This window comes from Eucalyptus grandis, chromosome 6, assembly GCF_016545825.1.
Source record: "Eucalyptus grandis isolate ANBG69807.140 chromosome 6, ASM1654582v1, whole genome shotgun sequence".
NCBI classification, from domain to species: domain Eukaryota; kingdom Viridiplantae; phylum Streptophyta; class Magnoliopsida; order Myrtales; family Myrtaceae; genus Eucalyptus; species Eucalyptus grandis.
In genome coordinates this window covers 54,661,933-54,678,221 of record NC_052617.1, presented here as the reverse complement: position 1 = coordinate 54,678,221, position 16,289 = coordinate 54,661,933, and the positions used below count along the sequence as shown (strand labels likewise).

The window sequence follows — 16,289 nt, the reverse complement described above, 5'->3', positions numbered from 1 at the left end:
GGGTTAGAGGGTAAATGCACAACGTGCATTTACCTCATAGTACTACCTAAGAATATTGGATTGGGAATGGTGTGAAAAAAATTTGTCTAATTTTCATGGCTACCGATACAATGATAATTAGAGACCCACAACTCATGCTCATACCTGTACTCAGTGACATAAACGAATGTGTTTTCGTGAGTGAGCTTAATTTTTTTCATTTTCAAATTTTATTTCATACGATTCTGGTATTGTACTGTCCTCAACTTTTCGCCATGTTGTAAACAAAAGATTTCTAACTAGATACGAGTCTAACTTTTTTGCCCCATCTTCTGAGCACCACTAGATAATTGCAACCCATTAATTTTATATATGGATATCGGTGTTGCCAGATCCAAATTAAACAAAACGAATAGCATCGGCAACTAATAATCTCAAAGAAGAAAGGAGGGCACAAAACCATTCACATGCGGGGGAGCTACTAACTATCTCAAGAAGGAGGAGGGCATGTTTGGATTATTAAATGCACGATGCACGTGGATTTTAATGTCCAGTCTTTGATTTGTAATAATAATAATAATAATAATAATAATAATGCAAGATTATTTCAAAGTCACAATTTACTATTACGCAGGTATTAATTTTACTAATTAAAGTTGCCAATTCCCATTGAATTTTTTTTTCTTCTCCCTACAATTAATCTCCTTTACGAAAATTACATAACAGTGCTAGGAAAAACCTTTTTGTATAAAATTATGGAGCTAATCAACAACGAATTGATGTATTTAAAAATATTACCATGTTTTTTTTAACATTCGTCGGAAGCGAGGATCAGTGGTATCTTGCACGATAGATGCGTTATATTCAAATTTCAAGCCTCATGAATGCTCAGACTGTTTTGTGGAAAAGTCGTGAGTTACACTTTATTTCTATAATTCAATTTTCTAAAAAGTTATTTGTCGGTATGCGCAATAATTCGACCTTGAGTTGTGTTCTGTACTTTTTGCTTTTATATATATGTGTGTGGGGTTGCGAGGAGTGCTTTATTTCCATAATCCAACTTTCTAAAAAGTTGTTTGTCCGCGTGCGCAATAATTCAACTCCGCGAGTTGTGATTTGTACTTTTGCTTGTATTATTGTCCTGTTGTGGGGCCATTAGTCAGGGCCTCCATTATTGAATCTGTAAAAGTCGTCCCTTACTACATGACCCTCTATTATCGAACTCCACCCATTCGCCTGCTCTCAATCCTGCTCTCAATCCATCTGGATTACTCCTTTTTTCGATCTCTCATCTCCCGAAAGAATCTATGGATTTCGCAAATTCTCTGTTACAACTCGTCAGCAATTTATGGGGCTTGGCCAGCAAACCTTTGGGCTACATTTGTAATTTGAAAGATAATGTGGAGGCGTTGGGGAAGGCCACTGGAGATCTGGAGGCCGTGAGCGGAGATGTGAAGGAAACGGTGGAACGTGAAGAACGAGAGGGAGGTGTACGGCGCACAAATCAAGTGGAGAACTGGTTATGCAAGGTGCAAGAATTTGAAGGTGGAGTAGATCAAGTTCTCGAAGAAGCCAGGGAATGTGACCGAATCAAATGTTTCAGTCGTTGTCTTCCTCAGAATTGCTGGCCGAGCTATAAATTGGGGAAAAGAGTTGATCGATTGCTCAATGAAGCGAGAGAGCTCCAAGGTAAGAAAAGAGAATTCAGCAATTTCACATCACCATTGCCTAGCCCGGCAATACTTGCGATACCTATGGCTAAGACCGTGGGGCTTGATATTTCCCTTAATGAAGTGTGGAAATGGCTAGCGGACGAAAAAAAAACAGGAATGTTTGGATTATATGGAATGGGCGGTGTGGGAAAGACCACCCTCATGAAACAGATCAACAATGAGCTTTTGTGCACAAATCTTAAATTCGATGTCGTTATTTGGGTGGTGGTGTCAAAGCAAGTGAACGAAGATAACATTCGAGACGTCGTAAGGAAAGGACTGAACATTAAAGATGAGATCTGGGATGGATGGTCTCAGAATCATAGGGTCCATCATTTGTTGAACATTTTGGCTGAAAAGAAGTTTGTGTTGTTGATTGATGATGTATGGGCAAGGCTGGACCTTTACGAAATCGGAGTTCTTCCTCCTAGTCCAAAGAACGGATCCAAGGTAGTATTCACAACTCGGTCGAAGCAAGTATGCCACCAAATGGGAGCCAACGAAACATGCGAAGTATCGTGCTTGAAGCCTGAAGAAGCTTTGACATTATTTGAGAAGAACATCGGCAAATCGCTTGAAAATTGTGATGATGACATTCAACGCCTGGCCAAGGACATTGCTAAAGAGTGTAAAGGGTTGCCATTGGCCCTTATTACCGTCGGGCGAGCCATGGCTGGCAGAGAGCATCCCCATGAGTGGCATTATGCACTAACAACTCTCAGGGACAAACCGCATCAACTGTCAGGTATGGAGGAAGTGTATCACATACTAGAGTTCAGTTATAATAGTTTAAGCGACTCTATCATTAAATTTTGTTTCCTTTACTGTTGTCTCTTCCCTGAGGATTACCTCATAGACTCGCACGATCTTATTGAATTGTGGATTGGAGAGGGCTTGCTAGGAGACACCGATGATGTATACAATATGCGGAAGAGTGGAGAGTATGTATTGGGGAGTTTAAAGATGGCTTGTCTATTGGAAAGTGAGACGGTTATTAAATTGGGACTACAGTTTGTAAAGATAAAGATGCACGACGTTATCCGCGACATGGCGACTTGGATTGCTCGCGACCACGGGAAAAAGAACAAGTTGCTAGTGATAGAGAGGGAAGAAGATATGTCCACAAAAGGGATGTCCAAATGGGGGGAAGCAGAGAAAGTATCTCTATGGGGAAAATGGATTTTGAATATCCACCAAGCACCACTTGGGTGTTCCCAGCTCAGAACTTTGATTGTTAGGGAAACTAAAGTGAGTGTCTTGCCAGGAGGATTTTTCGAGTCGATGGCAGCTTGTCTTATGGTCCTTGACCTATCCAACAATAATAATATTACGTCATTCCCTGAAGGGATTTGCAATTTGATTAGCCTACAGTACTTGAACTTGTCACGCACTGGTATCAGAGAGTTGCCCAAGGAAATCAGCAACTTGACTCGTTTACAGTGGTTGCTATTGAACAATACAAGAAAATTCCTCATTTTTAAGGGGGCAATTGCAAGCTTACCGTTGAATGTGTTCAGCAGTTGGGAATCGAGTCTAGAGAATGAAGAGGAGGTGGTGGAGGAACTAGGGCGCATGCAAGGTCTCACCGATTTATCTATCAAGGTGAACAAATCTTCCTCTGCCCTAAAAATATTCCAATCCTTTCAGAGATGCATAAGGAGAGTAGGTATCAAAAATTGCGAGGGCTTGACCCACATCCCAATAAGTCACTCATTAAAAGGGAGCAGCAATTTCTCGCATTTAGAGGTGCTTAATTTTGTCAATTGCCGTATGCTTGTGAAGATGGAGATTAATCAAGGGATAGGACAAGCGCCCAACTGCTATTGCTTCCCCAGCCTTGTTGAGGTTATTGTCTCCGATTGTGGATTTTGGACTTGTCTTGGCTCGTGCACGCTCCGAAACTCCAGAGCTTGGGGGTCTACGAGTGTGATTCGATGGAGAAAATAATCGGGGATGGAATTGCAAGAGAGGAATTAGCTGCTTCTTCAGGACTATTCTCACGTCTCAAATCTCTAGTTATCCACAATCTTCCAAAACTAAGGAGCATTTGCGACCACGCTCTACTTTTCCCTCAAGGGGTGGAATTCGAAATATTCGGCTACTCTAGTCTCAGAAAGTTACCGTTGGACTCGAACGGAATGAGGGGAAGCTTCTCGATCGTTGGGGACAAAGGCTGGTGGGAGGAGTTCAAGTGGGACCCAGCCGCCCGGGTCACTTTGGAGTTGTTTGGCGTGGGTCCCGTAGAGGAAATGACATATGGAGAGGCAGCACGTAAAATGAAAGATGAGTCCATCACGTGGGCCCGGATCGGATTCCTAGCCTAGGGAGAGGAGTGAGCGAGGTGGGGTCTTTCTTTTTATTTTATTGAGGGAGAGAGGGAGAGAGGGGAGGTTGATGAGTGTAAAATACTAATAATTATTATTGTTAGAACAGAGTTGAGTTCCGTTTGGGGTTTGGGGAGCAGGGTCTCTTTCCATTCCATTAGCTTTTTATGTATTCTCTTCTCTGTTGGCATCCCTCCTACGTGACGTGTGGGGGCGATAGCTTCTGTTTGCACTTCTCTAAAATAATTTGTTGTGGGGCAAAATCGTAAATATCTTGACCCTCAAGAAAAGAACTTGACGGGTGCATTCAGGTGGCATCCCTGTAATCAATCTTTTCTCCAGACCTAGTGGAGTAGTCATAAATGGTAAGCAAGGAGAATACCCCCGGTGATATATGGTCGCATGCGCCTACTAAATCTATCCGAACAAAATCATCGTTCCGTCGAATTTCAATATTATTTTACGATAATGGTATGGCGAACAAGAGGTTCTACTGATTAAAAAAAAGATCAATTTATTCTTTAGTTGAACCTTCCTGGATCAATCATCCATGAGCAGGTCTCGAGTACAAAAAAAATTATCGTTAAGATATGATTAGTTTTGTGAGTCGGACATGTGTTTAACCTAAAATTGAAACTTCAAATCTATTAATTTGACGAAACGATGAGATTCGACCTTGATCGAAATACATATATAAAATATTAATCTTTGTTGGGCCTGGATCGGCTTCCTAGTGAGTCGGGCTGATAAGTATAAAAATATTTGTTAAAAAAAAAGAAAAAAAAAAGAGGAGTTTCGTTTGTCTCTCTTTTAGCAAAGTATTTTTTTTTTCTAGCAAAGTTTGTTTATCTTTTCATAGTTTATGTATTTTCTGTTGGGATTCCTAACTACGGGGCACAGCGAAGAATATGCAACGAGTAGCATCTCTTCGTACTTCTCTCGATAAATTGGCCGAGCAAAATTTATAAATTTTTAAAAAAAAACTAATGAGGACGTCGATTCTTTAAGTATGGAAGCTCGTAGAATCCTAAAGACCTGCATCCGATAAGAGATACCTTGTCGAATGATTTATAGATAAATACCCATTCAAATTATCATACATTGCATAATTATTTAAGCTAGTTTTCGGGAGTTTGGCCCACATGAACAAGGCCATGTTATTACATGATCTCCACGTAAAATATTATATACAACTCCATCCATAAATCAATCAATTCTATCTAGAGGCATTTTCGTCTCTATTTTATTTTGCAGTTTGCCTATTAACTATTCTAGATTTGGACTCCCCTTAAATTCTTCTTTCCTTCACCTCCCACCCCGTGCACATCTGTTCCTTGAAAACATAAATTAAAGTTTTTCCGGCAACGCAAGGTTACCTTAGCAAAATAAATAACTTTATGTCTTTTGGGGACAATATGTTTCTCTTGAGCGTCCCAATCTATTTAAATCATTGATACATACTAAATTTATATATATTATATATTGACTATTGAAAATTGATTGAGACATTAATCAATTAGACCATGCGAGGTAAAGAATTTATCTTTTCGCTTGTCAATATTTGAGAGGATGTAGCTTAGGTAGAAAGATAGACCAGCATCACCGGAGTTAGGGTAGGGGTGTTATTAGAAAAGTGAGGCCCGATCCGGCCCGAAAATTTCGGGTGTTTTGGGGTTCTTGTTCGAGTTGGGGGTTCAAGGTGCAGTTATCGTTAGGGTTTGGGTAGGTTCCGTTTGCCCTACCCGGAACAAAATGCCCGAAATCCCTACCACTTTCCGATCTTCCATGGTCTCTTCCAACATCGACAGTTTCAACGCGTCACTCATCTCCCCGCACTTTCCTTCTCCGTCGAACGAAGCGCCATCTCCGCCGGAGAAGGAAGCTGCTCTCATTCGTCGCTAAACCCTCTCGTGGCTTCTGAGAAGGAAGTCGCTCTCTCGCTTTCTCCTATTCCTGTCGAATTTTTAATGTGGTGGAAGCTTCGCTCGCGCGTTCAGCTGGGTTTTCTTCCTCGCCCTTTTTCAGCATCGATTGCTGTTTCCATCGGACGAGTTTCGATTGTCGATTCAACAGTTTACGGGTGTGTACGATGTCTCTCGCTCGTGAGTCGCGGGCGACTGGTTTGCGTAGGGGATTGATGTGGGCCCTTTTTTTCTTGGTGTGATGTAAGAATCGTCCGAGAAGCAGACTCGAGATTTTAAATTTTTCCCAGAGATTCTTTCGTTTGATCAAGCACGGACTTCAGGCTGCGGAGGTTCTTCAGTTGAAAATATCCAATTTTGCAAACTCTGCCCTCCTCTTAGTCTCATCTCTGTTTATTTTATTGTTAGATTCATGGGGATATCTATGTAGTGCATTTCTTTTGGGACTTATGTGAAGCTGATCTGGTGGGATATTATATCGACATGCAGATTTGACAAAATCATTAAGAAAGAAATTCCTTCCACTGTTGTCTATGAGGATGATAGGGTCGTCTTGACTCCTTCCATCTCGTCTCGACTCTGTTTAGTTTTGTTCTGCTGTCGTCGCCCCGTTCTTCTGTGGCCGAGCCACCAGCCTTTCTCCGTCATGCGACTTCTGTTGTTGGTTTGACGTTGCAATCAGAATTATAAAACGTGCTCCTCCACTTGCAAAATGAAAAAACACGTGGTTAGCTTTGGAATTGGTTCGGTATACCCTGGGGAGATTCGATGGACTTATGTATGAGTGTGTTTGCATATATCATGGACTTTGAATATCTCAAGTCCCACATGTGAAGTCTCTTCTCATACCGATTGATTGCTCATCTCTGATTGGAGAATTTTGTCCATGTAAGAACAAGGAACTGCCTTCACTTGAGACATGATGTTGTAGAGCTGGTTCTTCGACGAATTGCCTCCCCGCCATTCATATTGAAAGGGAGTTTCAATCATGATTGTTTTTCTTCTTTTGGTTTGAGATCAATGAATCTGTGTGTAATTTCCTTCTTCTTTGTTAGTGGCCGTTGAAGTATGGGTCTTTTTGGTTAGTTTCTTTTGATTTGGATGGTCTCTTTTCATGCCTTTCAGGTAAGTGTGTACATGCATAAACCTATGAAACGGTGTACTTGCACGAACCTTTGAAACTAAAAGCATTTTGATTTTTAACATGGTGCAAACTCACTTTTCTTAGGAATTCTATTGTTTTACTTCTAAGCCATTACCATCCACATATATGCATGATTGTAAGGATGAACAAGTCGTTTGTAATTGGTCTTTACCTAAAGTTTCCTGTCCACATCACTTATCTGTAGGTGGAGATGGATGCTCCGATAACTATATCGTTGCCGTTATTAAATTTGTTGAATAATCTTGTTTTCGCTTCTCTTTTGAATGATCGTAGGACTCTCCTGGAAGCTCTCAAGAGGGTTAAAATCGGGCATGCTTTCAGGGAAAGCAACCGATGTGCGGATAAGCTTGCTCAGAGAGGAAGGATGCTGAAAGAATCGTCTTATACTTTGTTTGAACTTCCGCCTGTTGCTATGTTTCTTGTGAACCATAACCAAGCTGGGAAATCTATCTCAAGACTTAACTCTGTAAATTTCTCTTCATGTTTAATTTTTTTTTTTTTGGTGAAAACTTCATGTTTAATTTAAAGCCTGCTATTTTCCAGAAAATGAGGGTAATTAAATTAAGAATTCTTTTTTACTTTGTTACTCACTTTTATATTGTTCAATCTATATTAGAAACAGTTCTGGTTTTTCTGACAAACTCCTAGGAAATGGAATAGTTAAAACCAGATTGACAGTCTTTTCACGACATAAAATTGCTTGATAAAGAAGAGGTGAGCGGGAGTAGCAGAAAGACCCAAATTTTCCACCAAGTAATTTGCACATACCATGTAATTTGCACTTTGCAGCATGTATGGCTCCCATTTCTAAAGATGGACCCCATCTCGCCCTCTAACACACTTACTTCGAACTCTTTGCTCGGCCAATTTTTATTTCGTAGCTCCATTGGCAACAGAGCATATTTCTAGTCGTGATTGACATGTTCAAATAGTTTACGGCCAATAAGTCTACTTGATAGCAAATGCAATGAGGTTTGTTCTCTTGCGAACAAGCAATACAGAGAGGCAAGCAGCCAAAAGATCCGAAAACCCCATCCAACCCGACTTGTGTTTTCACTTCGAATCCTATGGGTTTCTAGTCAAGTCGAGTCACGTTAGATAGAGCACGCGACCCTTATAATTCGGGTTGGGCTGGGTAGCATATAAAACCGACCCAACCCTACCCAGTGACAACCCTAATCAAGGTCAGTAATGGCAATGCCGTGGAGATCATGGCGGCAAGGGGTTTACATGGGGGTGGGACATACGAGAGGGGCATTAAGAGTTTCTCTGATGATTGCTTTTATCTTGGCCCCAATGCAAACAAAGCCAAGGCGACTTGCTCGGGCCGGCATTCCTAAGGGCAGGTGACTTCAATTCGAGGTCATGGACCGATGTGACTCGAGGGATAAGCACAGAGAAAGTCTAAAATGAAAAGACTGAAAGAAAAGAAAAATTAAGATGCATCAATTTTTTATGAGGTAAATGTAAAAATATAAATTGATTTTGTAATTTTCAGAGGATCTCAACCTTTCGCGAATAAAGCATGCAGGCCTAAATTTAGCAATTTGTGGATGAGGCAGCAAATGCTGGTGAATTAGAGATCCTGGCCAATCTCTAGTTCACATGCCTTCTGCTAACGCGGACAAGCAAAAAAATAAATGGTCCAATTTGTCCAGAATAATTAAGCTACAAAAGAAATTATCGACTGATGAAGGTCGTGTGCGCCCATTGAGCCTATCCAAATAAAATCATTCTGTCTATTTTCAGTGCACTTTTACAATAATGCTCGTGTACACATGAGAAATTTAATTGATTAAAAGAATCAATTCATTTAATGGCTGTACCTTCCCTAATCAATCGCATACAAGTCTCAAGTTCAAAAAATTGGGGGTCGAATGTAATTAGTTTTGTGAGTCAGGCGTGTTTTTGACTTGAATTGAAATTTCAACATTTTAATTTCACAAAGCAAGAGTTTACCCCGATTGGAACGCATATGTAAAAGATTCATTTTAAGTTTACCTCTTGGAGGCTTGACGATCGGTGCTTCCAAATTTATAGGCATTTACCAAACTTTATCATATTTAAAGATGGGAAGCCTTTCAAGCGTTTTGTAAGTTTTATCTTTTTCACATTTGCTATCACGTGGAAATTTATATGTTAGTAAAGGCTCATAAAAGTTTTTGATACTGTGATGAGATGCCCTGGATACCTTAACATGAACAAAAACCTGCAGTCACAAATTTTTTGGCAATTTTATTATCATGTGGAAGATACAGGGTGAACACTGGAAAGAGTACTTGCATTTTGTTAAAAAAGCGCACACAGCCCTTTTGATGCATACAGGCACTAACGCCCCTCTTGTGGCTTGAAGAATCGATAATGACCTTTAATCTGTGGCCACGCTTCTCCTCCTAATCTGTTTTTGACCGGGGGATTCCATCCAACTTCATCGTTATTCTCTCACAAAACATGGAACCAGCAACGAAACCATGATGAAGCACCGATATGTTTATACATAATAACCGATGATAAATACGCACAAACCGCATAAGTCTTCAACAGCGATCAATGAAAGGCCTTCCCTTTGTAGAGCTTGGCCATCCTGGAAAACAGTAACACAGCTTCCTTAGTTCTCAGGTTGCTGCAACCATGCATAGTAAGTGATACTTTCTTTTTAGCAATAGGCAGAGAGTATCCCCATATATTTTCTGTGAAGGACAGGGTTGCCGGCTCAATGCAGAAATGGTAATAATTGATGGGCACTGCCTAAGATTTATGCACATTCTGTGGTCTTTGAATGTTATTTAATGGGAAGTTAGTTGATTCTCATTCATAATTTGACCGCAAGTTTCGGTTGTGAAATTTTTCTGATGTTTGATTGCTTGCAACTTATACAGTTTTAAGATGTTCTAATCATCTATACTTAATCTTAATTGAGCTGTTTTCAATTATCAGGAAGGTGCTTTGACAGCTAATCAATTGATCCAGCGGATTGAGGATTCGCTGAAAGTTGAGCAATAGCTTTAGTGAGCCCTAGTTATTCTTGTATTGCTTCCATTGTAGACATATATCATGAACTCTGTTCTTTCACGTATTGCAATTTTCATTCTAAAATGATAATTGGTGACCCGGCCTTGTTGTATTGACTTTGAAGTGTGCATAGGAAGTTTTATTCTTCTGTTTCCATTTTTTCCCATCCTTGAACAGTCACTGGCCCAAGAGGTCATGATTCATGGTAACATTGTTCATCTGTGTAAATTGGGCTAATTAGACCTAAACTTTAAGGGAATTCACATGAGTAAATCACATCATAACAATTCTTCTTCAAGGGCATTTGCTCTTGTGGAGGGAAAGCTAGCGTGTTTGCAATTTGAAGATGGTATCGGAACCCGAGGTTGATGCATACAAACCACTCATTTACCTCAAACTTTATATTGTGGGAAATTTGTCTCACACTACACTATCAAGCTTTAGTTTAGGCTCTCTAATCATATGCATGGGATAAATATCTCGTCCGCTTTCATGTTTTTATTGTTGTCTGCTCATGGGCTTATCTTGGGCAGTTACCTAGTCATGTCATGATATCATTTAAATGCGTCATGCTCACAGTCAATGCCTGCAAAACTCCCTCCTTGCCTTGTTACCATATGATATCTGGTTGAATGAGTTTTTCATCCTGTGCAAGGGTTAGGATGGATTTGGGATTCCTCCTCTAGCGTTATCAGCCCCATAATTGACCGAGAACTCTAATTTTTCCTTTCTAACGCTAATATTTCCTTTCCAACCCTAATTATGGCTCAGAAGCCCTAATTTTACCCTCCAATTGACAATTCAGAGAAATACGATGAATTTGAGTGAGCGAGAGCAAAAGAAATGACGAGCGATGGCAAGTGACGGGAAGAGTAGTGTGACGGTGAGCCAGCATTGAAGACATTCTAACCCTATAACCTTCCTTGTGTGCGATGTCATTTTTGCTTGCTTGGTTGGATGGACAAACATTGTTTATGCCATTCCCAATCGCTTTGGATAGAGCGACATGGTTTTGCACACATGTGATCTGGATTTCTTTAAAAATATACCTACTCATTTTTTCTAAATGCCATATAATCATTTTAATCAGAAATTCTGGTCGGAGGTGCTTTTTTCTTTTGATCGAAGATAACTTTTATTCATTCATCTACTAGAGTTCCAAAGCTCAAGAGAACAAGATTCACAGCATAACGTATTCCAGAGGGGTTAGGGGGCTTAGTAAGTCAATTAGAAGAGAGATTCACTATTTGGTGGGGCTTAGCAATTAATTCCACGACTTGATTGGCTTCTTGTGCGTAATGTTGATTGAGGATGTTCTCCACTTGGGCATGAAGGTTCTTGCAATCTACAAATAAGCTTTGGATGACCCATGGGCCTTTTGAGAAATCTTCAAGGCAATTACATGCAGATAAGCTATCACTTAATAACTCCACCTTTTGATCAGTTCTTGTAAATGATCGTTTTTTATCTGATTTGACACTTAAGTAAGATGGCGAAAACTTTTGATACTAAAATGAGTGCCATATAAAATTTTTGGTACTGTTACTATCATTCTATAGACAAAAAAATGTGAAAGTGCTTTTTGCATATCAAAAATATTCTTTTTGAGATTCGCTGCTTTTAGGCATCTTTGTGTTTTTCGCCTATTAATATAGTTAAGTAGCATCGATACGTTATCTGTTTTTTATTCTTCGATTTTAATTTCTTCTTCAATTGGATAAGAGAGACTGAGCCTGTAATCAATTCATTTGCACGTTAATTAATGAGGGGTGTTTTTCAACAAGAACTATATTGGTTGAATGCATATTGATTGCCCCAAATATTGGAGAAGGAGAATGCCAAATAATCCATCGAAGACCAAATTATAGCGGTGCAAAACTCCCTCCTTGTCCTAAAGTTTTGAGCAAGAAGAAGTTCGTGTTGTTGATGGATGATGTATGGGCGGGCCTCGAACTTTCTCAAATCGGAGTTCTTCATTCTAGTCTAGAGAACAAATCCAAAATAGTATTCACAACTCGGTTGAAGCAAGTATGCCATCATATGTGTACAATGCTTGACGCCCGAAGAAGCCCTGGCATTGTTCGAGAACAACATCGGCAAATCATCTATACATTCTCATCCAGAAATTCAAGAGCTTGCCAACAACATTGTCAGAGAGTGCAAAGGGTTGCCACTAGCCCTTATTACCGTCGGGCGAGCCATGGCTGGCAGAGAGAATCCTGATGAGTGGAAGCATGCACTTACAACGCTAAGGAACAATCCATACAAGCTGTCAAGTATGGTGGAGGAAGTGTACCACATACTAGAGTTTAGTTATAATAGTTTAAATGACTCTATTGTTAAGCTTTGCTTCATTTACTGTTGTCTCTTCCCTGAGGATTACCGTATAAGAACAGATAGCCTAATTGAACTCTGGATTGGAGAGGGCTTGCTAAGAGACACCAATGATGTATGTGGTATGCGGCATAAGGGAGAGTATGTCTTGAGAACTTTAGAGATGGCTTGTTTATTGGAAAGTGGGCATGATGATTATGAGGGACGGCATGTAAAGATGCACGACGTCATCCGCGACATGGCAACTTGGATTGCTCGTGACCGTGGGAAAAAAGAGAACAAATTGCTAGTGATAGTGAACCAAGAAGACATGTCCACAGAGATGATCTCCAAATGGTGGGAAGCAAAGAAAGTATCTCTATGGGGACAATGGATACAAAATATCGATCAAACACCACCCGTGTGTTCTCAGCTCGAAACTTTATTTGTAAGAGAAACTAATGTGACACTTGTGCCAAAAGGATTTTTCAACTCGATGGCGGCTTGTTTGACAGTCTTGGACCTGTCTAACAATGAAAAAATTCAGTCATTCCCCGAAGGGATTTGCAATTTGATTAACCTACGATATTTGAACCTGTCGGCCACTAGTATCAATGCGATGCCCAAGAAAATCAGGAAGTTGACTCATTTAGGGTGGTTGCTACTAGACCATCTATGGGGAGGCATCGTAATTCCGAGAGGGGCAATCGCAAGCTTACCATTGAATGTGTTCAACAGTTGGGGATCGAGTCTAGAGAATGAAGAGGAGGTGGTGGAGGAACTAGGGCGCATGCAAGGTCTCACCGATTTGTCTATCATGGTGAACAAATCTTCCTCTAACCTAAAAATATTCCAATCCTTTTAGAGATGCATAAGGAGAGTATGTATCGAGAATTGCGAGGGCTTGACCCACATCCCAATAAGTCACTCATTAAAAGGGAGCGGCAATTTCTCGCATTTAGAGGTGCTTTATTTAGATAATTGCCGTATGCTTGTGAAGATGGAGATTAATCAAGGGATAGGACAAGCGCCCAACTGCTATTGCTTCCCCAGCCTCGTTGAGGTTAGTGTCTTCAATTACGGATTTTTGGACTTGTCCTGGCTTGTCTACGCTCCAAAACTCCAAAGTTTGATAGTCGACAGGTGTAATTCGATGGAGAAAATAATCGGGGATGGAATTGCAAGAGAGGAATTAGTTGCTTCAGGACTATTCTCACGTCTCAAATCTCTACGTATACGGAATCTTCCAAAACTAAAGAGCATTTGCGACCACGCTCTACTTTTCCCTCAAGGGGTGGAATTCAGAATACTCAACTGCCCTGGTCTCAGAAAGTTACCGTTGGACTCGAACGGAATGAGGGGAAGCTTCTCGATCGTTGCGGGAAAAGGCTGGTGGGAGGAGTTCGAGCGGGACCCAGCCGCCCGGGTCACTTTCAAGGAGCTGAAAGGCGTGGGTCCCGTAGAGGAAATGACATATGGAGAGGCAGCACGTAAAATCAAAGATGATGAGTCCATCTACTACTTGATCAGGCTGGAATTCCTAGCCTCGGGAGAGGAGTGAGCGAGGTGGGGTCTTTCTTTTATTTTATTGAGGGAAGAGGGAGAGAGGGGAGGTTGATGAGTGTAAAATACTAATAATTATTATTGTTAGAACAGAGTTGAGTTCCGTTTGGGGTTTGGGGAGCAGGGTCTCTTTCCATTCCATTAGCTTTTTATGTATTCTCTTCTCTGTTGGCATCCCTCCTACGTGACGTGCGGAGGCGATAGCTTCTGTTTGTCTCTCTCTAGCAAAGTATCTTTATATTTTCATAGTTGGCGTATTTTCTGTTGGGATTCCTAAATGAGGGAGTACGGCGAAGAATACTGCAATGGGTAGCATCTCTTCGTACTTCTCTCAATAAATTGGCGGGGCAAATTTAAAAATAAAAAAACTAATAAGGACGTCAATTCTTTTAAGTGGAGAAGCTTGTAGAATTCTAAAAATCCGCCGAATGATTTATAAATAAATGTCCATTAAGATGGTCACCACATTACATGATTATTTAAGCTAATTTTTCGAGAATTTAGCGCACATGAATCAGATCAGGTTGTTAAAGGATCTTCACATAAAATATTATGTACAACTCCGGCACTAAATGATTCAATTCTATATAGACGCATTTTCAGTCTTTATATTGGTTTGGGGTTTGCCCATTAACTATTCTAGATATGGACTCCCTCTAAATTCTTCTTCCCTTCACTTCTCACTCCCTTGCCTGTCTATTCCTTGAAAACATAAATTAAAGCTTTTCCAGCAATGCGAGGTTACCTTAGCCAAACAAATAACTAGTTGTCTTTTTGGGACAATTTTTCTCGTGAGCGTCCCAATCTATTTCAATAGTTAATGCGTACTAAATTTACATATATTAATTGTTGATAATTAGTTAAGACATCAATCAATTGGACCATGCGAGGCAAAAAATATCTATCCGTCTTTTAGCTTGTAATATTGAGAGGACGTGGCTTGGGCGGAAAGATAGAGAGACCATCATCATCATCAAAATAAGGGGTGTCAAAAAAGTGCGGCCCGGCCTGGCCTGGCCCGACCCTACCCGAAAATTTCGGGGATCTTGGGGGTTCTTGTTCGGGTAGGTTGGGGTTATAACCCTACCCGGAACAAAATGCCCGAAATCCATTCCGGTTTCCAATTTTCCATGGCCTCCTCCAACATCCAGTTTCAATGCGTCACTCATCTCCCCGCACTTTCCACTTTCCATGGTCTCTTCCCCCAAACCCTAGACGACCCCAAACTCCGTCGGAGCACCATCTCCGCCGGAGAAGGAAGCCGCTCTCATTCGCCCGCGCGTTCGACTGGGTTTTCTTCCTCGCCCTTTTTGAGCATCGATTGCTGTTTCCATCGGATGAGTTCCGATTGTCGATTCAACGGTTTAGGGGGGGTGTGGTCGTGATTAGATACGAGGTCCCTCGCTCGCGAGTCGCGGGTGACTGGCTGATCGAGCTCCACGGTAGTGAGAATTGGTGTCGGGGGCTCGCGTAGGGGATTGATGTGGGCCGTTTGTTTCTTAGTGTGATGGAAGAATCGTCCGAGAAGCAGACTCGAGATTTTAAATTTTTCCCCGAGATTCTTTCGTTTGATCAAGCACGGACTTCAGGCTGCAGAGGTTCTTCAGTTGAGAATTCCAATTTTGCAAACTCTGCCCTCCTCTTAGTCTCATCGCTGTTTATTTTATTGTTAGATTCATGGGGATATCTATGGAGTGAATCCCTTTTGGGACTTATGTGAAGCTGATCTGGTGGGATGTTATATCGACATGCAGATTTGACAAAATTATTAAGAAGGAAATTCCTTCCACTGTTGTCTATTAGGATGATAAGGTCGTCTTCTCCATCCATCTCGTCTCGACTCTTGTTCAAATTTGTTCTACTGTCGTTGCCCCGTTCTTCTGTGGCCGAACCACCAGCCTTACTCCGTCATGCAACTTTTACTATCTGACTTATAAAACGTGCTCCTACACTCAGCAAAATAAAAGATAAAAAAATTGTGGCTAGCTTTGGAATTGGTTCAGTATACCCTGAGGTGATTCGATGGACTTAAGTACGAGTGTGTTTGCATATATCATGGACTCTGAAGATCTCAAGTCCCACATGTACAGTCTCTTCTCATACTCATTGATTGCTCAGCTCTGATTGGAGAACATTGTCCATGTAAAAACAGGCAAGTGCCTTCATTTGAGATGTGATGTCGTAGAGCTGGTTCTTCGACGAATTGCCTTCCCGCCATTCATAGTGAAAGGGAGTTTCGATCATTATTGTTTTTCTTCTTTTGGTTTGAGATCAATTAATTAGTGTATAATTGTCTTCT

The 16,289-nt window shown here is 40.9% G+C and overlaps 1 protein-coding gene and 1 pseudogene across 1 annotated transcript; both read left to right on the top strand.

Moving 5' to 3' along the window:
• Positions 1-1,178: 1,178 nt before the first annotated feature.
• LOC104452314 (disease resistance protein RPS5) lies at positions 1,179-4,258 on the top strand. Its single transcript, XM_039316217.1, has one exon. The coding sequence runs from the start codon at positions 1,287-1,289 to the stop codon at positions 3,636-3,638; it is 2,352 nt and encodes a 783-aa protein (XP_039172151.1). The 5' UTR covers positions 1,179-1,286; the 3' UTR covers positions 3,639-4,258.
• Positions 3,830-14,156, top strand: LOC120294547 (annotated as a pseudogene).
• Positions 14,157-16,289: the final 2,133 nt, after the last annotated feature.

Excerpts from the sequence above, each read along its gene's own strand:
- LOC104452314 (XM_039316217.1), top strand. The coding sequence starts at position 1,287 with ATGGATTTCGCAAATTCTCTGTTACAACTCGTCAGCAATTTATGGGGC.